At 45.1% G+C, this 26,854-nt stretch overlaps 2 protein-coding genes across 5 annotated transcripts in view; both read left to right on the forward strand.

The window, feature by feature from the left end:
- On the forward strand, positions 1-26,061 carry LOC106564260 (cAMP-dependent protein kinase catalytic subunit alpha). Its single transcript, XM_045690779.2, has 10 exons — positions 1-667; positions 5,708-5,769; positions 6,577-6,705; positions 9,465-9,563; positions 10,289-10,371; positions 14,979-15,105; positions 18,142-18,237; positions 18,677-18,799; positions 22,238-22,402; positions 22,728-26,061. The coding sequence occupies exons 1-10, from the start codon at positions 622-624 to the stop codon at positions 22,851-22,853; spliced, it is 1,056 nt and encodes a 351-aa protein (XP_045546735.1). The 5' UTR covers positions 1-621; the 3' UTR covers positions 22,854-26,061.
- Positions 26,062-26,486: 425 nt separating this feature from the next.
- Positions 26,487-26,854, forward strand: part of LOC106564258 (sterile alpha motif domain-containing protein 1) — a 23,003-nt gene continuing 22,635 nt past the window's right edge. For 3 of the 4 annotated variants that reach the window (XM_082958615.1, XM_082958617.1, XM_082958618.1), the window contains exon 1: positions 26,487-26,854. This exon is cut by the window's right edge and continues 1,100 nt beyond it. In XM_082958615.1, coding sequence (XP_082814741.1) covers positions 26,497-26,854 — 358 coding nt within the window. In that variant the 5' untranslated portion in view covers positions 26,487-26,496. The other variant, XM_082958616.1, reaches the window with a different exon arrangement.

The raw sequence follows: 26,854 nt of genomic DNA on the forward strand, positions 1-26,854 counted from the left end.
AATGGGCTCTATGGATGGGCCTCGATCGTCTGTCGGCTGTAGTTGGTCACTCGGCTTGTTTCACACCGAAAGCTACAGTAGGCTATGTTGATTCTGGTGATTTCCCGACCTCATCGGGTTCGGTAAAACGACATCCTTGGAGCCGGGTTCGGGAAAGGAAAGGGGACTAGGCATCCGGCTCGGAGAGTGGCCAGCTTGCACGGTGCGAAAACGGGGTATTTGCGCTGGGGAGAGGCGTGGGGCCTCGATCGGCGGGGGCTGCACGGAGGGACAGGCGGGGACAGACGAACCGACCGAGTCGGTCTGGATGCGCTGGACTCGGCCCGGAGCGCTGCGATTCCAGCCAAGCACCATACCACAGCCCAAGACAGAAAGACGAGACACGTCGCTGTCTCCACTCCGGACTATAACACCATTTCTTCTTTTTATAACGGTTCTATACTGTAGAGGAGAACAGGTGAGCTCACTGCCAGTCTAGACTGTAGCTGTCAAGCTATTTCAGTCCGGACCGACTGGTTTTGGGAGAACGAACGGACCGACTGCTGGACTCAGCTTGGACCGGGTCCTGGAGAGTCCAGGGCGGGTTGTGGAGCTCGGATCGCCCGCTGACGGCCTGCCATCATGGGCAACGTGCCCACGGCCAAGAAGGGGAGCGAGATGGAGAGTGGTGGGTATCATTACGGTGTCGCTCAGAATGATCAGTCTACCTGTCTGTTCACGTCTCTCTAACGGTCTCTCCTGGGGGGACACCATGCACCCCTGAAGTTTTGAGGCTATAGGCTACTCAGGATATCCAGTATTCTATGCATGCTTACAATTGTGTAATACAAAAAAATTGATCAATCATCACATTTATTTTATAAAGTCCTTTTAACATCAGCAGTTGTCACAAAGAGCAGGAAATACTGAGAGAAATATAGGCCTACACGGGCCTATTCATCTATAGGCCTACATGGGCCTATTCATCTATAGGCCTACATGGGCCTATTCATCTATAGGCCTACACGGGCCTATTCATCTATAGGCCTACACGGGTCTATTCATTCAATACGTTGTAGTTTACTTCCATATAGCCACATTTGAGCATTCTAGAACATTACAGTTCCAGAACAATACAGTTTTAGAACAATACAGTTTTAGAACAATACAGTTTTAGAACAATACAGTTCTAGAACCTAGATTATCTTGTGAGTAGAGTTATTATTTATGAGTCTGATTGTGGACACATTGTCCATCACGCTAGGCTTATATCTGGTTGATGGATAAACAAAGTGACAGGTAGAAACTGAGATTATAGGCCATAATGTTTATGATGTTTGAATCCCAGATTGCCCCTTTTATATGCCTGATGTTTGAATCCCAGATTGCCCCTGTTATATGCCTGATGTTTGAATCCCAGATTGCCCCTGTTATATGCCTGATGTTTGAATCCCAGATTGCCCCTTTTATATGCCTGATGTTTGAATCCCAGATTGCCCCTGTTATATGCCTGATGTTTGAATCCCAGATTGCCCCTGTTATATGCCTGATGTTTGAATCCCAGATTGTCCCTTTTATATGCCTGATGTTTGAATCCCAGATTGCCCCTGTTATATGCCTGATGTTTGAATCCCAGATTGCCCCTTTTATATGCCTGATGTTTGAATCCCAGATTGCCCCTTTTATATGCCTGATTCCCCCAGTGCCTTTAAACTACAACATTTCTAGAAGTAGGCCGTGATGTATTAGTTCAGGGAACAGTGTTGGAGTTGGATGTTGGCCAGTGTTCCAGACAGGTACAGTATGTTATCACCCAGCAGCACCAGCAGGACAGGGTGTCTTTTTGCAGGCCAGGTGTAAGAATGGCCACGTTGCTGTTAGATACCGTTACCAGGCGGCATGTTGGAGGCCCGGGCGCAGGCTGTAGAACTGCAGGGCAGGTGGTGGTGGGGTAGTTAGTAGAGGTGCTGACTAACAGACAGTAGACTGTATGCAGGAAGACAGAGCAGTACACTCTTTCTAAAGCTCCCAGTCATTTCTTATCTCCCTGAAGGAGACACTGGGATGCTGAAACATTGGTGCTTTACCCAATCAATGACGAGCAGTGACTCTTGTTTTATAGCCTACAGGGGTTAGGTTATAACAGTTTATAATAGTTAGGTTATAACAGTTTATAATTGTTAGGTTATAACAGTTTATAATAGTTAGGTTATAAACGTTTATAATAGTTAGGTTATAACAGTATATAATAGTTAGGTTATAACAGTATATAATAGTTAGGTTATAACAGTATATAATTGTTAGGTTATAACAGTATATAATAGTTAGGTTATAACATTTTATAATAGTTAGGTTATAACAGTATATAATAGTTAGGTTATAACAGTATATAATAGTTAGGTTATAACATTTGATAATAGTTAGGTTATAATAGTTTATAATAGTTAGGTTATAATAGTTTATAATTGTTAGGTTATAATAGTTAGGTTATAATAGTTTATAATAGTTAGGTTATAACAGTTTATAATAGTTAGGTTATAACAGTTTATAATAGTTAGGTTATTACAGTTTATAATAGTTAGGTTATAACAGTTTATAATAGTCGCTTATAATGAGTCTTTCCTAAGCCAACTGTATAGTGGTGGATACTGTATAGTGGTGGATACTGTATAGTGGAGGATACTGTATAATGGAGGATACTGTATAATGGAGGATACTGTATAATGGAGGATAATGTATAATGGAGGATAGTGTATAATGGAGGATACTGTAATGGAGGATACTGTGTAGTGGAGGATACTGTGTAGTGGAGGATACTGTGTAGTGGAGGATACTGTATAATGGAGGGTACTGTGTAGTGGAGGATACTGTATAATGGAGGATACTGTATAATGGAGGATACTGTATAATAGAGTATACTGTATAGTGGAGGATACTGTATAGTGGAGGATACTGTATAATGGAGGATACTGTGTAGTAGAGGATACTGTATAATGGAGGATACTGTATAATGGAGGATACTGTATAATGGAGGATTCTGTGTAGTGGAGGATACTGTATAGTGAAGGATACTGTATAGTGAAGGATACTGTATAATAGAGTATACTGTATAGTGGAGGATACTGTGTAGTAGAGGATACTGTATAATGGAGGATACTGTATAATGGAGGATACTGTATAATGGAGGATACTGTATAATGGAGGATTCTGTGTAGTGGAGGATACTGTATAATGGAGGATACTGTATAATGGAGGATTCTGTGTAGTGGAGGATACTGTATAATGGAGGATACTGTATAATGGAGGATTCTGTGTAGTGGAGTATACTGTATAATGGAGGATACTGTATAATGGAGGATACTGTATAATGGAGGATACTGTATAATGGAGGATACTGTGTAGTGGAGGATACTGTATAATGGAGGATACTGTATAATGGAGGATTCTGTGTAGTGGAGGATAGTGTATAATGGAGGATACTGTATAATGGAGGATACTGTATAATGGAGGATACTGTGTAGTGTGTCTATGAACCGTGACCATGTGCTGTCATGCTCATTTCTCCAAACCAGTTTTTCTGTGTTTTCGTACACCTGCATAGCAGAGTATGCTAAACATGTCACTCTGTGTGTTTTACAATGTTGTATTGAACCTTTATTTAACTGGACAAGTCAGTTATTTACAATGACTGTGTGTGTGTGTGTGACTGTGTGTGACTCTGTGTGACTCTGTGTGAATCTGTGTGACTGTGTGTGACTCTGTGTGACTGTGTGTCTGTGTGTGTGTGAATCTGTGTGACTGTGTGTGACTGTGTGTGACTGTGTGTGACTCTGTGTGACTGTGTGTGACTGTGTGTGTGTGTGACTGTGTGTGAATCTGTGTGACTGTGTGTGAATCTGTGTGACTGTGTGTGACTCTGTGTGTGTGTGTGTGTGTGACTGTGTGTGTGTGTGTGACTGTGTGTGACTCTGTGTGACTGTGTGTGTGTGACTGTGTGTGAATCTGTGTGACTGTGTGTGACTCTGTGTGACTGTGTGTGTGTGACTGTGTGTGAATCTGTGTGACTGTGTGTGACTCTGTGTGACTGTGTGTGTGTGACTGTGTGACTGTGTGTGACTCTGTGTGACTGTGTGTGTGACTGTGTGTGAATCTGTGTGACTGTGTGTGACTCTGTGTGACTGTGTGTGTGTGACTGTGTGACTGTGTGTGACTCTGTGTGACTGTGTGTGTGTGACTGTGTGTGTGTGACTGTGTGTGTGTCAGTTAGATGTAGCAGTAGGTCACTAATGAGACTGTGTCCTGTTGTCCAGCTGTCACCTTGTTACTGACACACACACACACACACACACACACACACACACACACACACACACTGGTGCTGAGAGAGAGAGAGAGAAGAGAGAGAAAGGGGGCAGGAGAGAGTGTATAATGTTTACAGTACATTTTTTTGTTTATTTCACTTGCTTTGGCAATGTTAACATATGTTTCCCATCCCAATAAAGCCCCTTGAATTAGATTGAGAGAGAAAGGAGAGAGAAAGAAAAAGAGAGAGAGAGAGGGGAAAGGAGAGAGAGAGAGAGAGAGAGAGAGAGAGAGAGAGAGAGAGAGAGAGAGAGAGAGAGAGAGAGAGAGAGAGAGAGAGAGAGAGAGAGAGAGAGAGAGAGAGAGAGAGAGAGGAGAGAGAGAGAGAGAGAGAGAGAGAGAGAGAGAGAGGACAAACAGAGAGAGGAAAGGATAGAGAGAGAGAAAGAAGGAGATAGAGAGAGAGGAAAGGATTGAGAGAGAGAGGAAAGGATTGAGAGAGAGAGGAAAGGATAGAGAGAGAGAGAAAGAAGGAGAGAGAGAGAGAGAGAGAGGGAGGAAAGGATAGAGAAGAAAGGAGATATATATATATATATATATATATATAGAGAGAGAAGGAGAGACAGAGAGAGAGGAAAGGATAGAGAGAGAAATATAGAAATGGTAGAAATATATGTTGTGTGTTTTGGTCACTCACTGAGAGTCACACACTGTTGGACAAACACACACACACACACACACACACACACACACACACACACACACACACACACACACACTGTTGGACAAACACACACACACATACTGTTGGACACACACACACATACATATACACACACACACACTGTTGGACAAACACACACACACACACACACACACACACACACACACACACACACCACACACACACACACACACACACACAACACACACTGTTGGACAAACACACACACACACACACACACACACACACACACACACACACACACACACACACATACATACTGTTGGACACACACACACACATACACACACATACATATACACACACACACACATACACACACACACACTGTTGGACAAACACACACACACACACACACTGTTGGACAAACACACACACACACACACACACACACACACACACACACACACACCACACACACACACACACACACTGTTGGACAAACACACACACACACACACACACACACACACACACACACATACTGTTGGACACACACACACATACACACACATACATATACACACACACACACATACACACACACACACTGTTGGACAAACACACACACACACACACACACCACATACATACACCACACACACACACATACCGGTGTACGGGCTCCTCTCAAGGACAAATTGATAACCGTGTGTGTGTGTGTGTGTGTGTGTCCAACAGTGAAGGAGTTCCTGGCTAAAGCCAAAGAGGACTTTCTCAAGAAGTGGGAGAACCCTGCACAGGTGAGTTATCTGAGGAATCAGATAGTTATATATGTGTGGGTGTGTGAGAGACAGAGAGACTTATTTCCCTCAGATTACACAGATCCACAAAGTATTCGAAAACCAACCCAATTTTGATAAACTCCTAAAACTACTGGGTGAAATACCACAGTGTGCCATCACCGCAGCAAGATGTGTGACCTGTTGCCACAAGAAAAGGTCAACCAGTGAAGAACAAACACCATTGTAAATACAACCCATATTTATGTTTATTTATTTTCCCTTTTGTATTTTAACTATTTGCACATCGTTACAACACTGTATATAGACATAATGACATTGGAAATGTCTTTATTCTTTTGGAACTTTTGTGAGTGTAATGTTTACTGTTCATTTTTATTGTTTATTTCACTTTTGTTTATTATCTATTTCACTTGCTTTGGCAATGTTAACATATGTTTCCCATGACAATAAAACCCTTACATTGAAATGTACATTGAATTGAGAGAGAAACTGGATAACTGATTCTTGTCATATCTGAATAAGGAAATGCTGCTCGTGTGGCAATACTTGATTGTGGAAGACTGCATCCGCCCGCCCGCCCGTGTGTGTGTGTGTGTGTGTGTGTGTGTGTGTGTGTGTGTGTGTGTGTGTGTGTTAGATGACATTCTCATTCTCTCCCTATCATTCCTAAGCCGATGATGATCAGGCGTGGGCCGTGTACCCATCACACACACACACACACACACACACACACACACACACACCACACACACACACACACACACACTCTCTGTAAGCGTTTCTCTGTGGCCCTCTCCTCCTCAGAACACAGCGAGTCTGGAGCAGTTTGAGCGGTTGAAAACTCTGGGTACGGGTTCGTTTGGCCGCGTCATGCTGGTCAAGCACAAAGAGACCGGGCAACACTTTGCCATGAAGATCCTCAACAAGCAGAAGGTCAGCAGGGTTCCAGGGGTTAGAGGTCAGAGGTTAGGGAAGTTTCAAAAGAGTACCATCACACTCTTCCAAAAGTTCAGTTTGAGCGTAAAACCCATGAATCCAGATTTGTTAAAACGTGTTAGGGCAGTGTTTCCCAGGCCTGGTCCTGGAGACCCCAAGGGCTGCACATTTCTGGTTTAACTCTACCACGACACACCTGATTCATTTCATCAAGGCTTGATGAGGTGTTTATTTCAATCAGGTGTGTTAGTGTTAGGCCAAAACAACAATGTGCACCACTTTGGTTCTCAGGACCTGGATTGGGAGACGCTGGGTTAGAGGGTCGGAGGTTAGGAGTTAGAGGCTCTGGGTAGAAGTTGGCTGTAGTCAAATTGACAGGTTTAGGATCAGCTTACCTAATTTTAATGTATATTTTAAATATACACTTATTTACTTTATTGAACAGATCGAGAGACAGGATGAGGGGAAAGATGGAGAGCAGAAGGACGAGGAGGAAGAGCGAGAGGAAGGATCAGGGGAAAGAGAGAGAGAGGATGATAGAAAGAGGAGGGATGAGGGGAACGATAGAGAGAGGAAGGATAAGGGGAAAGATGGAGGGAGGAAGGTTGAGGGGAAAGATAGGATGATTGGAGAGAGAGAGGATGACAGAAAGAGGAGGGATGAGGGGAAAGATGGAGAGAGGAAGGATGAGGGGAAGAGAGAGAGAGGATGATAGAAAGAGGAGGGATGAGGGGAAATATGGAGAGAGGAAGGATGAGGGGAAAGATAGAGAGAGGAGGGATGAGGGGAAAGATAGAGAGAGGAGGGATGAGGGGAAAGATAGAGAGAGGAGGGATGAGGGGAAAGATAAAGAGGAGGGATGAGGGGAAAGATAAAGAGGAAGGATGAGGGGAAAGAGAGAGGAGGGATGAGGGGAAAGAGAGAGAGAGGAAGGATGAGGGGAAAGAGAGAGGAGGGATGAGGGGAAAGAGAGAGAGAGGAGGGATGACGGGAAAGAGAGAGAGAGGAGGGATGACGGGAAAGAGAGAGAGAGGAGGGATGAGGGGAAAGAGAGAGAGAGGAGGGATGAGGGGAAGAGAGAGAGAGGAGGGATGAGGGGAAAGGAGAGAGAGGAGGGATGAGGGGAAAGAGAGAGAGAGGAGGGATGACGGGAAAGAGAGAGAGAGGAGGGATGAGGGGAAAGAGAGAGAGGAGGGATGAGGGGAAAGAGAGAGAGAGGAGGGATGAGGGGAAAGAGAGAGAGGGGAAGGATGAGGGGAAAGAGAGAGGGGGAGGATGAGGGGAAAGATAGAAAGAGGAGGGATGAGGGGAAGAGAGGAAGGATGAGGGGAAAGATAGAGAGAGGAGGGATGAGGGGAAAGAGAGATGGATGAGGGGAAAGAGAGAGAGAGGAGGGATGAGGGGAAAGAGAGAGAGAGGAGGGATGAGGGGAAAGAGAGAGAGAGGAAGGATGAGGGGAAAGATAGAAAGAGGAGGGATGAGGGGAAAGATAGAGAGAGGAGGGATGAGGGGAAGATAGAGAGAGGAGGGATGAGGGGAAGAGAGAGAGAGGAGGGATGAGGGGAAGAGAGAGAGAGGAAGGATGAGGGGAAAGATAGAGAGAGGAGGGATGAGGGGAAGATAGATAGAGGAAGGATAGAGAGGAGGGATGAGGGGAAGAGAGGAGGGATGAGGGGAAAGACAGAGAGAGGAAGGATGAGGGGAAAGATAGAGAGAGGAGGGATGAGGGGAAAGATAGAGAGAGGAAGGATGAGGGGAAAGATAGAGAGAGGAAGGATGAGGGGAAAGATAGAGAGAGGAAGGATAGAGAGGAGGGATGAGGGGAAGAGAGGAGGGATGAGGGGAAAGACAGAGAGAGTAGGGATGAGGGGAAGATAGAGAGAGGAAGGATGAGGGGAAAGAGAGAGAGAGGAAGGATGAGGGGAAAGATAGAGAGAGGAGGGATGAGGGGAAGATAGATAGAGGAAGGATAGAGAGGAGGGATGAGGGGAAGAGAGGAGGGATGAGGGGAAGAGAGGAGGGATGAGGGGAAAGACAGAGAGAGTAGGGATGAGGGGAAGATAGAGAGAGGAAGGATGAGGGGAAAGATAGAGAGAGGAAGGATGAGGGGAAAGATAGAGAGAGGAGGGATGAGATGAAGATAGGAAGGATGAGGAAAAAGATAGAGAGAGGTTAAGTCAAAGGGCAGTAAGCAGTAAGATTCATGTGTGTGGGAGTCTGTGACATTACCGCTACACCCTTCCCCAATTCTAACTGGTAGAGGGGAAAACACTGACCTGACCTGATCTGGAGCAACTTCATCCTACTGCAGGTCAGCAAGGTGATGGGGGTCAGGATGACATCATCACTAGGGGAGGTGATAGGTTCAATAAAAACATGATGACAATCCATTGTGTTTCCTCCTCTTTCTTTCACTGCTTCCTCTTCACTCTCTCTCTCTCTCTGTCTGTCTCTGTCTCTCTCAGGTTGTAAAGCTGAAACAGATAGAACATTCTCTCTCTCTGTCTCTGTCTCTCTCTCTCTCTCTCTGTCTCTCTCTCTGTCTCTCTCTCTGTCTCTCTCTCTGTCTCTCTCAGGTTGTAAAGCTGAAACAGATAGAACATTCTCTCTCTCTGTCTGTCTCTGTCTCTCTCTCTCTCTCTGTCTCTCTCAGGTTGTAAAGCTGAAACAGATAGAACATACTCTGTCTCTGTCTCTCTCTCTCTCTCTCTCTCTCTGTCTCTCTCTCTGTCTGTCTCTCTCTCTGTCTCTCTCAGGTTGTAAAGCTGAAACAGATAGAACATACTCTGAATGAGAAGCGTATTCTAACGGCTGTCAGCTTCCCTTTCCTGGTACAAGTAGAGTTCTCCTTCAAGGTACACACTATCTCTGTGTGTGTGCATGTGTGTGTATACCAAACATTAGGAACCCCTTCCTGATATTGACTTCCTGATATCAGGAACCCCTTCCCTTCCTGATATTGACCCCTCCCCCCTTTTGCCCTCAGAACAGCCTCAATTCGTGGGGGTATGGACTCTACAAGGTGTTGAAAGTGTTCCACAGGAATGCTGGCCCATGTTGACTCCAATGCTTCCCACAGCTGTGTCAAGTCGGCTGAATGTCCTTTGGGTGCTAGACCATTCTTGATACACACGGGAAACTGTTGAGCGTGAAAAACCCAGCAGCGTTGAAGTTCTTGACACAACGGTGCGCCCGGCACCTACTACCATACCACTACCATTCCCACTACCATACACCATACCCCCTACCATACCCACTACCATACCCTGTTCAAAGACACTGAAAACTTTTGTCTTGCCCATTCACCCTCTGAATGACACACACACAATCCATGACTCAAGGCTCAAAACTCCTTCTATAACCTGTCTCCTCCCCTTCATCTACACTGATTAATGTGGATTTAACAAGTGACATCAATAAGGGATCATAGCTTTCACCTGATCAGTCTATGTCATGGAAAGAACAGGTGTTCATAATGTTTTGTACACTCAGTGTACGTCTGTGTTTCTGTGTGTGTCTGTGTGTGTGTGTGTGTGTGTCTCTGAGTGTGTATCAGTAACAGATCCTGTCTGTTCTGCAGGACAACACTAACCTGTACATGGTGATGGAGTATGTGCCTGGTGGAGAGATGTTCTCTCATCTACGACGAATCGGCAGGTTCAGGTACGTCTACACAGCGAGCTGAGCAGTCTGAAATCCCACTCAATGCTCACGGAGCGGTCCGGCGCTCAACTCCTCGCTCACAGAGCGGTCCGGCGCTCAACTCCTCGCTCACAGAGCGGTCCGGCGCTCAACTCCTCGCTCACAGCGCGGTCCGGCGCTCAACTCCTCGCTCACAGAGCGGTCCGGCGCCCAACTCCTCGCTCACAGCGCGGTCCGGCGCTCAACTCCTCGCTCACAGCGCGGTCTGGCGCCCAACTCCTCGCTCACAGCGCGGTCCGGCGCTCAACTCCTCGCTCACAGCGCGGTCCGGCGCCCAACTCCTCGCTCACAGAGCGGTCCGGCGCTCAACTCCTCGCTCACAGAGCGGTCCGGCGCTCAACTCCTCGCTCACAGCGCGGTCCGTCGCTCAACTCCTCGCTCACAGAGCGGTCCGGCGCCCAACTCCTCGCTCACAGCGCGGTCCGGCGCTCAACTCCTCGCTCACAGCGCGGTCCGGCGCCCAACTCCTCGCTCACAGAGCGGTCCGGCGCTCAACTCCTCGCTCACAGAGCGGTCCGGCGCTCAACTCCTCGCTCACAGCGCGGTCCGGCGCTCAACTCCTCGCTCACAGCGCGGTCCGGCGCTCAACTCCTCGCTCACAGCGCGGTCCGGCGCTCAACTCCTCGCTCACAACTCCTCGCTCACAGAGCGGTCCGGCGCTCAACTCCTCACAAACAACTCCTCGCTCACGGAGCGGTCCGGCGCTCAACTCCTCGCTCACGGAGCGGTCCGGCACTCAACTCCTCGCTCACAACTCCTCGCTCACGGAGCGGTCCGGCGCACAACTCCTCGCTCACGGCGCGGTCTGGCGCTCAACTCCTCGCTCACAGCGCGGTCCGGCACTCAACTCCTCGCTCACAGAGTGGTCCGGCGCTCAACTCCTCGCTCACAGAGTGGTCCGGCGCTCAACTCCTCGCTCACAGAGTGGTCCGGCGCTCAACTCCTCGCTCACAGAGTGGTCCGGCGCTCAACTCCTCGCTCACAGAGTGGTCCGGCGCTCAACTCCTCGCTCACAAAGTGGTCCGGCGCTCAACTTCTCGCTCACAGAGTGGTCCGGCGCTCAACTCCTCGCTCACAACTCCTCGCTCACAGATCGGTCCGGCGCTCAACTCCTCGCTCACAGAGTGGTCCGGCGCTCAACTCCTCGCTCACAGAGTGGTCCAGCGCTCAACTCCTCGCTCACAGAGTGGTCCGGCGCTCAACTCCTCGCTCACAGAGTGGTCCGGCGCTCAACTCCTCGCTCACAGAGTGGTCCGGCGCTCAACTCCTCGCTCACAGAGTGGTCCGGCGCTCAACTCCTCGCTCACAGAGTGGTCCGGCGCTCAACTCCTCGCTCACAGAGTGGTCCGGCGCTCAACTCCTCGCTCACAGAGTGGTCCGGCGCTCAACTCCTCGCTCACAGAGTGGTCCGGCGCTCAACTCCTCGCTCACAGAGTGGTCCTGGCGCTCAACTCCTCGCTCACAGAGTGGTCCGGCGCTCAACTCCTCGCTCACAGAGTGGTCCGGCGCTCAACTCCTCGCTCACAGAGTGGTCTGGCGCTCACGTCCTTTCCCTCGCTAAAAATCACTCACACGACTACCGCTCCAAATTCACTCCATTCATTTTGTTGTATAAAAAAAGCTCCTTTAACAAACTCCTCATCTACTTTTGTGACTTTGTACCGTTTGGTTTTGAAGCAGGCTGTCTTAAGAAGCTTCAACATCCTGTCATATGCTGTTGAACCAGGAACTAGCTGATGATATGCTGCTGCTGTGTTAAAAATGACAGTATTTTTCTCTCATTCATTGACGATCAGATACTTCAGTCGGTTCTGTTGTCCTCACATTTATCAGTTGATAGACAACTTAACACTGTTACACACTTAGACTCCTGTTTTTTTAACAATAGCCCAAATAAACATCTCTTGTAGACATCTCCTGTAAACATCTCCAGTAGACATCTCCTGCCTCCAGAGACACTCCGTCCTCCGTAGACATCCTCCTGTCACCCGAACATCTCCTGTGCTGCTGCATGGGTCCATTGGTTGTCTTACTGTCTGTTACACAGGCTGTGACCTATTTCTTGGTTGACTCATATCAACAGCTCTGCATGTGGGGTAGGCTAAAGAAATACAACAGAATAGGCCTAATTAAAAGAGCAGTGATGATGGAAATGCTAAATGCTAAATGCAAAAGTGCTGGGTAGAGCATATGACTGGAGCTGGTGGCTGAGAGGCCGACACTCCAAACATTTTTATATCCGCTCCTCGCTCCACTACAGCTCCACTCCACTCACATCCTCTGCTACACACACCTCTCTCTCTCTCTCTCTCTCTCTCTCTCTCACACACACACATACACAAACACACACACACACACATATGCTACTGGATTGGGCTAGATTGTAGATTCTATTCAAATTCAATGTAATAGAATAGAATCAAGTTTATCCTCCATTATTCTGTTCTACTGTATTCTATTTAGTTACTGTAGTACTGTCATCTATTCTACTGTGTTCTATTTAATTACTGTAGTACTGTCCTCTATTCTACTGTATTCTATTTAGTTACTGTAGTACTGTCATCTATTCTACTGTATTCTATTTAGTTACTGTAGTACTGTCATCTATTCTACTGTATTCTATTTAGTTACTGTAAGACTGTCCTCTATTCTACTGTATTCTATTTAGTTACTGTAGTACTGTCCTCTATTCTACTGTGTTCTATTTAATTACTGTAGTACTGTCCTCTATTCTACTGTATTCTATTTAGTTACTGTAGTACTGTCATCTATTCTACTGTATTCTATTTAGTTACTGTAAGACTGTCCTCTATTCTACTGTATTCTATTTAGTTACTGTAGTACTGTCCTCTATTCTACTGTATTCTATTTAGTTACTGTAGCACTGTCCTCTATTCTACTGTGTTCTATTTAGTTACTGTAGTACTGTCATCTATTCTACTGTGTTCTATTTAGTTACTGTAGTACTGTCATCTATTCTACTGTGTTCTATTTAGTTACTGTAGTACTGCCATCTATTCTACTGTATTCTATTTAGTTACTGTAGCACTGTCATCTATTCTACTGTATTCTATTTAGTTACTGTAGTACTGTCATCTATTCTACTGTATTCTATTTAGTTACTGTAGCACTGTCATCTATTCTACTGTATTCTATTTAGTTACTGTAGTACTGTCATCTATTCTACTGTATTCTATTTAGTTACTGTAGCACTGTCATCTATTCTACTGTGTTCTATTTAGTTACTGTAGTACTGTCATCTATTCTACTGTATTCTATTTAGTTACTGTAGTACTGTCATCTATTCTACTGTATTCTATTTAGTTACTGTAGCACTGTCATCTATTCTACTGTATTCTATTTAGTTACTGTAGTACTGTCATCTATTCTACTGTGTTCTATTTAGTTACTGTAGTACTGTCATCTATTCTACTGTATTCTATTTAGTTACTGTAGCACTGTCATCTATTCTACTGTATTCTATTTAGTTACTGTAGTACTGTCATCTATTCTACTGTATTCTATTTAGTTACTGTAGCACTGTCATCTATTCTACTGTGTTCTATTTAGTTACTGTAGTACTGTCATCTATTCTACTGTATTCTATTTAGTTACTGTAGTACTGTCATCTATTCTACTGTATTCTATTTAGTTACTGTAGCACTGTCATCTATTCTACTGTGTTCTATTTAGTTACTGTAGCACTGTCATATATTCTACTGTATTCTATTTAGTTACTGTAGTACTGTCATCTATTCTACTGTATTCTATTTAGTTACTGTAGTACTGTCATCTATTCTACTGTATTCTATTTAGTTACTGTAGCACTGTCATCTATTCTACTGTATTCTATTTAGTTACTGTAGTACTGTCATCTATTCTACTGTATTCTATTTAGTTACTGTAGTACTGTCATCTATTCTACTGTGTTCTATTTAGTTACTGTAGCACTGTCATATATTCTACTGTATTCTATTTAGTTACTGTAGTACTGTCATCTATTCTACTGTATTCTATTTAGTTACTGTAGTACTGTCATCTATTCTACTGTGTTCTATTTAGTTACTGTAGTACTGTCATCTATTCTACTGTATTCTATTTAGTTACTGTAGTACTGTCATCTATTCTACTGTATTCTATTTAGTTACTGTAGCACTGTCATCTATTCTACTGTATTCTATTTAGTTACTGTAGCACTGTCATATATTCTACTGTGTTCTATTTAGTTACTGTAGTACTGTCATCTATTCTACTGTATTCTATTTAGTTACTGTAGTACTGTCATCTATTCTACTGTATTCTATTTAGTTACTGTAGCACTGTCATCTATTCTACTGTATTCTATTTAGTTACTGTAGTACTGTCATCTATTCTACTGTATTCTATTTAGTTACTGTAGTACTGTCATCTATTCTACTGTATTCTATTTAGTTACTGTAGTACTGTCATCTATTCTACTGTATTCTATTTAGTTACTGTAGTACTGTCATCTATTCTACTGTTGTTGTCTTCTTTGCTTATTTGCTTATTCATCTCTCTCTCTCTCCCTTCCTCTCGCTCTCGTGTAGTGAGCCTCATGCTCGGTTCTACGCGGCTCAGATTGTCCTCACCTTTGAGTACCTGCACGCCCTGGACCTCATCTACCGAGACCTGAAACCGGAGAACCTGCTCATAGACCAGCAAGGCTACATACAGGTGACATAGCATGACATAGAGCTACATACAGGTGACATAGGACGATATAGAGCTGCATACAGGTGACATTGACGTAAATCTACATACAGGTAATTTAACCTGATGTAGGGCTATGAACAGGTGACATAAACCGACATAAGGCTATGTACGGGCTCCACACATTAGGTTGTAATATTTTTATTTAGGATGTTATAAACGGGACAAAACCGAGGCGGGGAATCAAAGGATTGTTGACAACATTTAAACTATATTTCCTCTCCAAGTCTTTATTGAAAAAAGACAAATGTGCACAATAAGCACTTGTTGTTTCTCAAGTAGAGCATTCAGAAGGTATTCAGACCCCTTGACTTTTCCAACATTTTGTTACGTTACAGCCTTATTCTAAAATGAATTAAATCGTTTTTTACCCTCATCAATCTACACACAATACCCCATAATGACAAAGCAAAAGCAGTTTTTTAGTTTAAAAAAAATAGTTAAATATCACATTTACATAAGTATTCAGACCCTTTACTCAGTACTTTGTTGAAGCACCTTTGGCAGTGATTACAGCCTTGAGTCTTCTTGGTTATGACGTTACAAGCTTTGCACACCTGTATTTGGGGAGTTTCTCCCATTCTTCTCTGCAGATCCTCTCAAGCTCTGTCAGGTTGGATGGGGAGCGTCGCTGCACAGCTATTTTTAGGTTTCTCAGGAGATGTTTGATCGGGTTCATGTCCGGGCTCTGGCTGGATCACTCAAGGACATTCAGAGACTAGTCCGAAGCCACTCCTGCGTTGTCTTGGCTGTGTGCTTAGGGTGGTTGTCCTGTTGGAAGGTGAACCTTCGCCCCAGTTTGTGGTCCTGAGCGCTCTGGAGCAGGTTTTCATCAAGGTTCTGTCTGTGCTCCATTCATCTTTCCCTCAATCCTGAGTAGTCTCCCAGTCCCTGCCGCTGAAAAACATCCCCACAGCATGATGCTGCCACTACCATGCTTCACCGTAGGGATGGTGCCAGGTTTCCTCCAGATGTGATGCTTGGCATTCAGGCCAAATAGTTCAATCTTGGTTTCATCAGACCAGAGAATCTTGTTTCTCATGGTCTGAGAGTCCTTTAGGTGCCTTTTGGGAAAACTCCAAGTGGGCTGTCATGTGCCTTTTGCTGAGGAGTGACACAGCATTCTGCAGCAATACGCCATCCCATCTAGTTTGCGCTTAGTGGGACTATCATTTGTTTTTCAGGACAATGACCCAAAAAGACCTCCAGGATGTGAAAGGGCTATTTGACCAAGAAGGACAGTGATGGAGTGCTGCATCAGATGACCTGGGCTCCACAATCACCCAACCTCAACCCAATTGAGATGGTTTGGGATGAGTTAGAACGTAAAGTGAAGGAAAAGCAGCCAACAAGTGCTCAGCATATGTGGGAACTCCTTTAAAACTGTTGGAAAAGCATTCCTCATGAAGCTGGTTGAGAGAATGCCAAGAGTGTGCAAAGCTGTCATCAAGGCAAAGGGTGGCTACTTTGAAGAATCTAAAATATATTTTGATTTGTTTAACACTTTTTTGGTTACTACATGATTCCATTTGTGTGATTTCATAGTTTTGTTATCTTCACTATTATTCTACAATGTAGAAAATAGTACAAATCCTTGAATGAGTAGGTGTGTCCAAACTTTTGACTGGTATTATATATACATACTATATGTAAATAAGGTTTTTCTTTATTATGAATTTGCTGACATTTCTAAACCTTTTCACTTTGTCACTATGGGGTATTGTGTATAGATTGATGAGGAACCTTTTTTATTTAATCAATTTTAGAAAAAGGTCATGGGATCTGAACACTTTCCCAATGCACTGTATAATGTACATCGTTACAGTTGTTGGTTAGCTAGCTGGCGGATTTTAGCCATATTAGCATAGACGTCACGAGTGAAAACACCTCAAAACAAGACATGGTATCAATAACAAGATAAAACTAGTTGAAACGAACCACCTACTGTTCCCCACACGGCAGGTTCTTGTCATTGTTGCTTTCTGGCCGTTCAGAATCACAACAACAAAAGGACTTCTGCCCCATCAACGTCCATGCATCGTTTTTGGGACGTTGTCAGCTAACCGTCTGGTATAAACCCTTCCTGTGGGCAGGTTCTTATAGAACGGCAGCAAAAAAAAACTTTATTTACATGTTGCTTATGAGTGCATTTCACAATACTTTTGGATTATAATTGGATTTTATATGAATTTCCTGCTTAATATAATGTTTGTGTCATCATCGCAAATCAACTGCATTATACTTAAAAAAACACTTCAGCTTCAACCAGTAAAATGGCTCTTTGGCTAGCTTTTGCTCCAGCCTATATCAATGAGTGTTAGCATTCTAGCTAATAACTGCTGCATCCAAAATATTTATTTTGCAGAGATCACGACCAAATATGATCTTAGTGACTGTTCAAGCAAGAATCAAAACATAATTGTAAGCATATGAGAACCCCCCCCAAAAAAAGTTAATTTGTTTATAAGTAATACAAACTTAAATCAAAGATATGTTGAATGGGCGCAGAGGGCGATGGCTTTCTCACTGCCGCCAAGAGTTGCGCGCATCTGTGCGTGACGTCAGTGTGTCGTGTACTGGAAAGGGTTCTATTACATTCACTTACTGTATATGTCTGTGTACCAGGCTCTACAACTGTGGTTTATAGCGCAGTCTCTGCTTCCCCCTAGTGGGAAACAGTGGTACTGCAGATTCCTCTGTAGCTACTATTTAACTACTGCGTAACTGCAGTCTTTATAACTAAATATTTCCCTCCTGTCTCTCTCTCAATTCAATTCAAAGGGCTTTATTGGCATGGGCAACATATGTTTACATTGCCAAAGCAAGTGATATAGATAATAAACAAAGGTGAAATAAGCTATCAAAAATTAACAGTAAACATTACACTCACAAAAGTTTCAAAGGAATAGAGACATTTCAAATGTCATTATGGCTATGTACAGTGTTATAACGATGTGCAAATAAATATGGGTTGTATTTTCAATGGTCTCTCTCTCTCAGGTGACAGATTTTGGTTTTGCTAAGCGTGTGAAAGGTCGAACCTGGACGCTGTGTGGAACCCCAGAGTACCTGGCCCCAGAGATCATCCTCAGCAAGGTGAGCCGCAATGGAGGCCCAGTGGCGTAGCACTGAATGGGATTCTGTGCAAATTATTTTTATGGAACCAACATGGAGGAGGCAGCTGTCTCTGTGGCTTAGCACTGAATGGGTTTCTGTGCAACTACTTTACTGGTATCAAAATGGAGGAGGCAGCTGTCCCTGAGCCATTACTTTACTACAGACCTCTTTCTCTCTCTACCTCCAAACCTCAATGTAACACTCAACATGTTAAATCTCCTCTCTCCCTCTTTACCTCCCTACCTCCCCCCTCTGTCCCTCCCTCCCTCCTTTCCCCTCTCTCCCCCCTCTCTCCTTTCTCCCTCCCTCCCTCTCTCCTTTCTCCCTCCCTCCCTCTCCCCTCCTTCCCTCCCTCCCCCTCCCTCCCCCTTCCCTCCCTCCCCCTTCCCTTCCCTCCTCCCTCTCTCTCCCTCTCCAGGGATATAACAAGGCGGTAGACTGGTGGGCGTTGGGTGTGTTGGTCTATGAGATGGCAGCCGGTTACCCTCCCTTCTTCGCTGACCAGCCCATACAAATTTACGAGAAGATCGTCTCTGGGAAGGTGAGCTGGGCTAGTGTAACGGACATAAGTACGTGCCGTAAGATCCCTCCATAGCTAGCTTGAAATGTCGCCAATGGAGCTATCCAATAGGATCCTTTTCTAGAGCACAACTGGTTGGCGCGTTGTTAAGGAGGGCGGTCACGTGTGTTAGCGAGGCAGAGGGCTCTGGGTTTGGGATAGTTTACCCGGAGTTGTAGTCAGAGAGGGAAAAAGCTAATACTGCTAAACTAGCATACTGACTGGGTTTCACTAGGTTGTGTTGCAAGTGGCACCTTTCCCTTTATGAACTACTTTTGACCAGGGCCATATCACTTTGTGTGTAATACTTTGCACTATTGAAACATACATGCAACTATAATATATCGACTATAATCACAGCATTATTTCAAAAACACAACTCGAGTTTCATTCCAAATGTCCCAGTCAGGAACAAAGTGTGTTGCGTGGAGTGCGTGATGACACAGCCGTCAGAGAAGGTAGGGTCACACAGGGAGATGATCTGCTCACACCTCTCTTCTGTGGAGACGCTGAATGTCGCCTAAAAGTGACCAGTTTGCATCCCTGGGTAGTCTCTCTTTGGACTCAGTGCTTCAGTGTTCTGACACTCCTAGAATGGATCCCTATGGGCCCTGTTCAAATGTAGTGCGCTATTTAGGGCATAGGATGCCATTTGGGACTTCTACCTACCCTACACTATATATATACATTTGAAGTTGTTTTTCAACCACTCCACAAATTTATTTTTAACAAACTATAGTTTTGGCAAGTCGGTTAGGACATCTACTTCATGCATGACACAAGTCATCTTTCCAACAATTATTTACAGACAGATTATTTCACTTATAATTCACTGTATCACAATTCCAGTGGGTCAGAAGTTTACATACACTAAGTTGGCTGTGCCTTTAAACAGCTTGGATAATTCCAGAAAAATGATGTCATGGCTTTAGAAGCTTCTGATAGGCTAATTGACATAATTTGAGTCAATTGGAGGTGTACCTGTGGATGTATTCAAGGCCTACCTTCAAACTCAGTGCCTCTTTGCTTGACATCATGGGAAAGTCAAAAGAAATCAGCCAAGACCTCAGAAAAAAAATTATAGACCTCCTCAAGTCTGGTTCATACTTGTGAGCAATTTCCAAACGCCTGAAGGTACCACATTCATCTGTGCAAACAATAGTATGCAAGTATAAACACCATGGGACCATGCAGCCGTCATACCACTCAGGAAGGAGACGCGTTCTGTCTCCTAGAGATGAATGTACTTTGGTGCGAAAAGTGCAAATCAATCCCAGAACAACAGCAAGGACCTTGTAAAGATGCTTGAGGAAACAGGTACAAAAGTATCTATATCCACAGTAAAACGAGTCCTATATCGACATAACCTGAAAGGCCGCTCAGCAAGGAAGAAGCCACTGCTCCAAAAAAGCCAGACTACGGTTTGCAACTGCACATGGGGACAAAGATCGTACTTTTTGGAGAAATGTCCTTTGGTCTGATGAAACAAAAATAGAACTGTTTGGCCATAATTACCATTGTTATGTTTGGAGGAAAAAGGGGGAGGCTTGCAAGCCGAAGAACACCATCCCAACCGTGAAGCATGGGGGTGGCAGCATCATGTTGTGGGGGTGCTTTGCTGCAGGAGGGACTGGTGCACTTCACAAAATAGATGCCATCATGAGGGAGGAAAATTTATATGGATATATTGAAGCAACATCTCAAGACTTATTTCAGGAAGTTAAAGCTTGGTCGCAAATGGGTCTTTCAAATGGACAATGACCCCAAGCAAACTTCCAAAGTTGTGGCAAAATGGCTGAAGGACAACAAAGTCTAGGTATTGGAGTGGCCATCACAAAGCCCTGACCTCAATCCTATGGAAGATTTGTGGGCAGAACTGAAAAAGCTTGTGAGAGCAAGGAGGCCTACAAACCTGACTCAGTTACACCAGCTCTGTCATGAGGAATGGGCCAAAATTCACCCAACTTATTGTGGGAAGCTTGTGGAAGGCTACCCGAAACATTTGACCCAAGTTAAACAATTTAAAGGCAATGTTACCAAACACTAATTGAGTGTATGTACACTTCTGACCCACTGGGAATTTTACGAAATAAATAAAATCTGAAATAAATCATTCTCTCTACTATTATTCTGACATTTCACATTCTTATAATAAAGTGGTGATCCTAACTGACCTAAGACAGGGAAGTTTTACTAGGATTAAATGTCAGGAATTGTGAAAAACTGAATTTAAATGTGTTTGGCTAAGGTGTATGTAAACTTCCGACTTCAACTGTGTGTGTATATATATATACAACAGTCATTTACAACATTAACAACATCTACACTGTATTTCTGATCAATTTGATGTTATTTTAATGGACAAAAAATGCGCTTTTCTTTCAAAAACAAGGATGTCTAAGTGACCCCAAACTTTTGAACGGTGGTGGTGTGTGTGTGTGTGTGTGTGTGTGTGTGTGTGTGTGTGTGTGTGTGTGTGTGTGTGTGTGTGTGTGTGTGTGTGTGTGTGTGTGTGTGTGTGTGTGTGTGTGTGTGTGTATATATATATGTGTATATTTGCCTGTCTAATAATTTTAGATCAGCACTGAGATGAGAACCTGGTTTGCCTCTTCCTTCTAACATCTCTCTGCCCCTCTCCTCCTCTCCTCCCCCCTCTCCTTCTCTACTCTCCCACACTACCACTCCCCCTTCCCTCCTCCTTTATTCCCCCTCTCCTCTCCTCCTCCTTCTCTACTCTCCCACACTACCTCTCCTCCCCCTCTCCACCCTCTCCTCTCCTCCCCATCGCCTTCTCACCCCTCCCCCCTCTCCTCTCCTCTCTTCCCTCTTCTCCTCCCCCCTCTCCTTCTCTACTCTCCCACACTACCTCTCCTCCCCCTCTCCACCCTCCACCCTCTCCTCTCCTCCCCATCGCCTTCTCACCCCCTCCCCCCTCTCCTCCCTCCTCTCCTCCCCCTCTCCTTCTCTACTCTCCCACACTACCACTCCCCTCTCCTCTCCTCCTCTCTTCCCTCCTCTCCTCCCCCTTCTCCTTCTCTACTCTCCCACACTACCACTCCCCCTCTCCTCTCTTCCCTCCTCTCCTCCCCCCTCTCCTTCTCTACTCTCCCACACTACCACTCCCCCTCTCCTCTCCTCCCTCCTCTCCTCCCCCCTCTCCTTCTCTACTCTCCCACACTCCCCTCTCCCCCTCTCCTCTCCTCCCTCCTCTCCTCCCCCCTCTCCTTCTCTACTCTCCCACACTACCACTCCCCCTCTCTACTCTCCCACACTCCCCTCTCCCCCTCTCCTCTCCTCCATCCTCTCCTCCCCCCTCTCCTTCTCTACTCTCCCACACTACCACTCCCCCTCTCCTTCTCTACTCTCCCACACTCCCCTCTCCCCCTCTCCTCTCCTCCCCCCTCTCCTCTCCTTCCCCAGGTGCGTTTCCCCTCCCACTTCAGCTCTGACCTGAAGGATCTGTTGAGGAATCTACTACAGGTGGACCTGACCAAGCGCTATGGCAACCTGAAGAACGGCGTCAACGACATCAAGGGACACAAGTGGTTCGCCACCACTGATTGGATCGCTGTATACCAGAGAAAGGTGAGCGGTGGGGCCTACCTGACATGTAGGGTACAGTACAATTCCAGGTAACTTTCTCAAAATGACCAGGTTTTCCAGAAATCCCCTTTGATCAAAGCACTTAACCCTCATTTCTCCTGTAAGGTGCTCTGGATAAGAGCAAAATGAATGTCATGTAAACAAATGTATTGATATGTTTCAATATGATAATTATACAGGAATCTGGTTTAGTAAAATGCAGTGATTGTTTGATAGATTTTTCAATATTTCTGTTTTATTCCTCTTCCTTTGTGTGTGCGTGCGTGCGTGCGTGCGTGTGCGTGCGTGTGCGTGCGTGTGTGTGTAGGTGGAGGCCCCGTTCGTTCCTAAGTTCAAAGGCCCAGGTGACACCAGCAACTTTGAGGAGTACGAAGAGGAGGAGATCAGAGTCTCCATCAGTGAACAATGTGCCAAGGAGTTCACTGACTTCTAGACCCAACCAGATAGAGAGGGATTGAAGGAAGAAGATAGGGAAGGAGAGGGAGAAGGAAGGAAAGAGGGAGAGAGATGGGGAGAAGGAAGAAGAGAGAGAAGGAGGGGGAGGGAAGGAAGGAGTGGGAGAGGGAGAAGGAAGGAGAGAGAGAGGGCGAAGGAAGAAGAGAGCGAAGGAGAGGGAGAAGGAAGGAAAGAGGGAGAGAGATAGAGAGAAGGAGGGAGAGAGGGAAGGTAAACTGGAGTACTGTCTCCTGTTGAATCACAAGCACCAGCTACGAGAGGGAGAGAAGAAGAGAGGGAGAGAAGAAGAGAGGGAGAGAAGAAGAGAGGGAGAGAAGAAGAGAGGAAGATACGGAGAGAAGAAGAGAGAGGAGAGTAAACCAGCAGTGTTGCCCTTTCTGTCCCATTTGTGTTTTTTCTACTGTTATTCATTTATTATTTAGTCTCTTTCTATGCTTCATCCTTTATGGAGTGTTGGAGTGGGACCTGTCTCTGAAACAACTGTCTCCTAACTACCATATTGGGACAGGGCCATTCTCTGAAACAACTGTCTCCTAACTACCATATTGGGACAGGGCCATTCTCTGAAACAACTGTCTCCTAACTACCATATTGGGACAGGGCCATTCTCTGAAACAACTGTCTCCTAACTACCATATTGGGACAGGGCCATTCTCTGAAACAACTGTCTCCTAACTACCATAATGGGACAGGGCCATTCTCTGTAACAACTGTCTCCTAACTACCATAATGGGACAGGGCCATTCTCTGTAACAACTGTCTCCTAACTACCATAATGGGACAGGGCCATTCTCTGTAACAACTGTCTCCTAAGTACCATATTGGGACAGGCATATGTCTTTGTAACAACTGTCTCCTAATTACCATATTGGGACAGGCACCTGTCTTTGTAACAACTGTCTCCTAATTACCATATTGGGACAGGCATATGTCTTTGTAACAACTGTCTCCTAATTACCATATTGGGACAGGCACCTGTCTTTGTAACAACTGTCTCCTAATTACCATATTGGGACAGGCATATGTCTCTGTAACAACTGTCTCCTAATTACCATATTGGGACAGGCATATGTCTCTGTAACAACTGTCTCCTAATTACCATATTGGGACAGGCACCTGTCTCTGTAACAACTGTCTCCTAATTACCATATTGGGACAGGCACCTGTCTCTGTAACAACTGTCTCCTAATTACCATATTGGGACAGGCATATGTCTCTGTAACAACTGTCTCCTAATTACCATATTGGGACAGGCACCTGTCTCTGTAACAACTGTCTCCTAATTACCATATTGGGACAGGCACCTGTCTCTGTAACAACTGTCTCCTAACTACCATATTGGGACAGGGCAAATCTCTGTAACAACTGTCTCCTAATTACCATATTGGGACAGGCACCGGTCTCTGTAACAACTGTCTCCTAATTACCATATTGGGACAGGCGCCTGTCTCTGTAACAACTGTCTCCTAACTACCATATTGGGACAGGGATATTCTCTGTAACAACTGTCTCCTAAGTACCATATTGGGACAGGCACCTGTCTTTGTAACAGCTGTCTCCTAACTACCATATTGGGACAGAGCCATTCTCTGTAACAACTGTCTCCTAAGTACCATATTGGGACAGGCACCTGTCTCTGTAACAACTGTCTCCTAATTACCATATTGGGACAGGCACCTGTCTCTGTAACAACTGTCTCCTAACTACCATATTGGGACAGGGCCATTCTCTGTAACAACTGTCTCCTAACTACCATATTGGGACAGGCACCTGTCTCTGTAACAACTGTCTCCTATGTACTAGGCTAGCATATTGCTCCACACATACTGGGATGCGTTCTGAATGGCCCCCTGTTCCCTATATAGTGCACTACTTTTTACCAGACCCCTATGGGCTCTGGTCAAAAGTAGTGCACTCTAACGGGAATAGGGTGCCATTTGGGACAAACACACAATACTCTGCACTCACCCCACCCTCCCCCTCTCCTACCCCCCCTGGCGTGTGTCGTCGTCGTCGTCCCCCAGGTGGACCAAGCTCGAGGAAGCTACAGAAGGTCTTGATGTTATTGTTTCCAGTCTGGTGTGTTTTTCCTGTCCTTGTGTTAATACATACACTCAACTGTACACTTCTGTCTTGACACTAGTTCCGTTCAGATGAATAATAATAATATGCCACATAGCAGATGCTTCTATCCAAAGTGACGGTCAGGTGTTCTGTTGTCTGGGTGTTGCCCAGCGGGAATTGAACCTCTAGTGCCGTGATGCTCTTATCAACTGAGCCTCGTGGAACCAGTTCATGTTCTGCCTTCTTAATGACCTGAATTCCTTTTCTCAAATCCGGCCTAGTAGTTTACTCATTCTCACGTTAAACACATCAGAACTCATTTGACATCTTGTATTAGAAAGGTGTAATTACATTCTCTAACTCAGTTGTCCAGGATTGAAAATACCATTATATTATCATTATTATTATTATTATTACATTGTCTTAACACTCTTCTCCTTTCAATACAATTCAATATTCTCTTCTACTCTTTAATGTCGTGTACCATCCCAAATGACACCATATTCCCTACTTAGTGCACTACTTTTGACCCAGACCCTATAGAGCTCTCTGGTCAAGTGTAGTGCACTACTTTTGACCCAGGCCTATAGAGCTCTCTGGTCAAGAGTAGTGCATTAAGTAGGGCACAGTGTTCCATTTGGGACGTAACCGTGGACAGCTGTTTATCCCCTCCATCACAGTCTCCTCAATGTATTTCTAGGTCATCCTCCTCTCAGCCGTGGACAGGCACAATGCTGGTGTATATATACTATATACATACTGTTGCACTTTCTAGGAAAATACATAAGGCCTAAAGTCTTTTTAAACCATATGACTGGGGTTGCACAATTCTAAATTCCCTGGTTTTCCACAAATCCTGGTTGGAAGATTCCTGGAAATATGAGGCGAATAAGCAGGAAATCCTGGACTCCTTCCACCAGGATTTCTGTAAAAACGGAGAATTTGGGGAAAGTTCGGGACTGAAGCAGCCCTATATGATCCTCAGCACTGCAAAGGAAGGTGTTTAAAGACACTATCTAATACCACCACATGAAAAACAAAACAATAAAACACAAAGTGTAACATTTTGCAACTTGAGTATCAGTACAATAAAGTTTTACTTGTTAAAATGACCAACACAAGGGATTGTGTGTGCTGTTTGTTCAATCCATCGTTTATATTTTATTAGAGACGAACAGACTCTGTATAGGCCTATGAGACGCTTTGCCTGTAAGCCAGTTTAGCCAAGAGGTGAGAGAATGCAGCGTAGTCTCCTACCGCAGTCATCCAGCCAGCTGTTGTCTCTTTAGTCTGGACTCTGGAGAGACCCACCTAAGACGTGTTCATATGCAGAAATCCAACATAATACCATTTCCAAATCTGTGTATGTATTACAACCAATAAAAGCGTGTTCACGTTTCCCAAAAGCAGCGGGAATGTGAACAAAGAGCGATGTGCTTGAGATGCGCAAAAAACGGGGGAAAAAACCGCTACCTTAAATAAGCTACCGTCCGCGTATGTCTGCTGTGGGTGAACTGAAGGGGACGCCATCTTCGTCAGTCCACCTTAAGCGCACAATGTGGCCAACGCAGGCGCACATCGAGGTTTCCGTTCTTCATTCTCCGCTCTGCCGGGCTCGCTCTCTGCTCGCACTGGGTCGGTGTAGGAGAGCGTCTTACAGCGTCACTTCAGGAACAACAAGAGAGAAAAGACGCACTCGGCCAAACCCAAACTCAACCGCTGGGAAGACAACAACAAAAATGTCCGAATCCAAGTACCGGGACTGGATCCTCGAGACCATCGACTCTCTACGCTCACGGAAAGCCCGACCGGACCTTGAGAGAATATGTCGTATGGTCCGGAGAAGACACGGCTCGGATCCAGACAGAACCCGGGAGGAACTGGAGAAACTGATCCAAGAGCAAACAGTGCTCA

The sequence above is a fragment of the Salmo salar genome, chromosome 12 (assembly GCF_965601325.2).
Source record: "Salmo salar chromosome 12, fSalSal1, whole genome shotgun sequence".
Taxonomy (NCBI): Eukaryota; Metazoa; Chordata; class Actinopteri; order Salmoniformes; family Salmonidae; genus Salmo; species Salmo salar.

Excerpts from the sequence above, each read along its gene's own strand:
- LOC106564260 (XM_045690779.2), top strand. The coding sequence starts at position 622 with ATGGGCAACGTGCCCACGGCCAAGAAGGGGAGCGAGATGGAGAGTG. Across the intron at positions 668-5,707 it reads GGGGAGCGAGATGGAGAGTG|TGAAGGAGTTCCTGGCTAAA; the intron begins GTGGGTATCATT and ends TGTGTCCAACAG. Across the intron at positions 10,372-14,978 it reads CGACGAATCGGCAGGTTCAG|TGAGCCTCATGCTCGGTTCT; the intron begins GTACGTCTACAC and ends GCTCTCGTGTAG.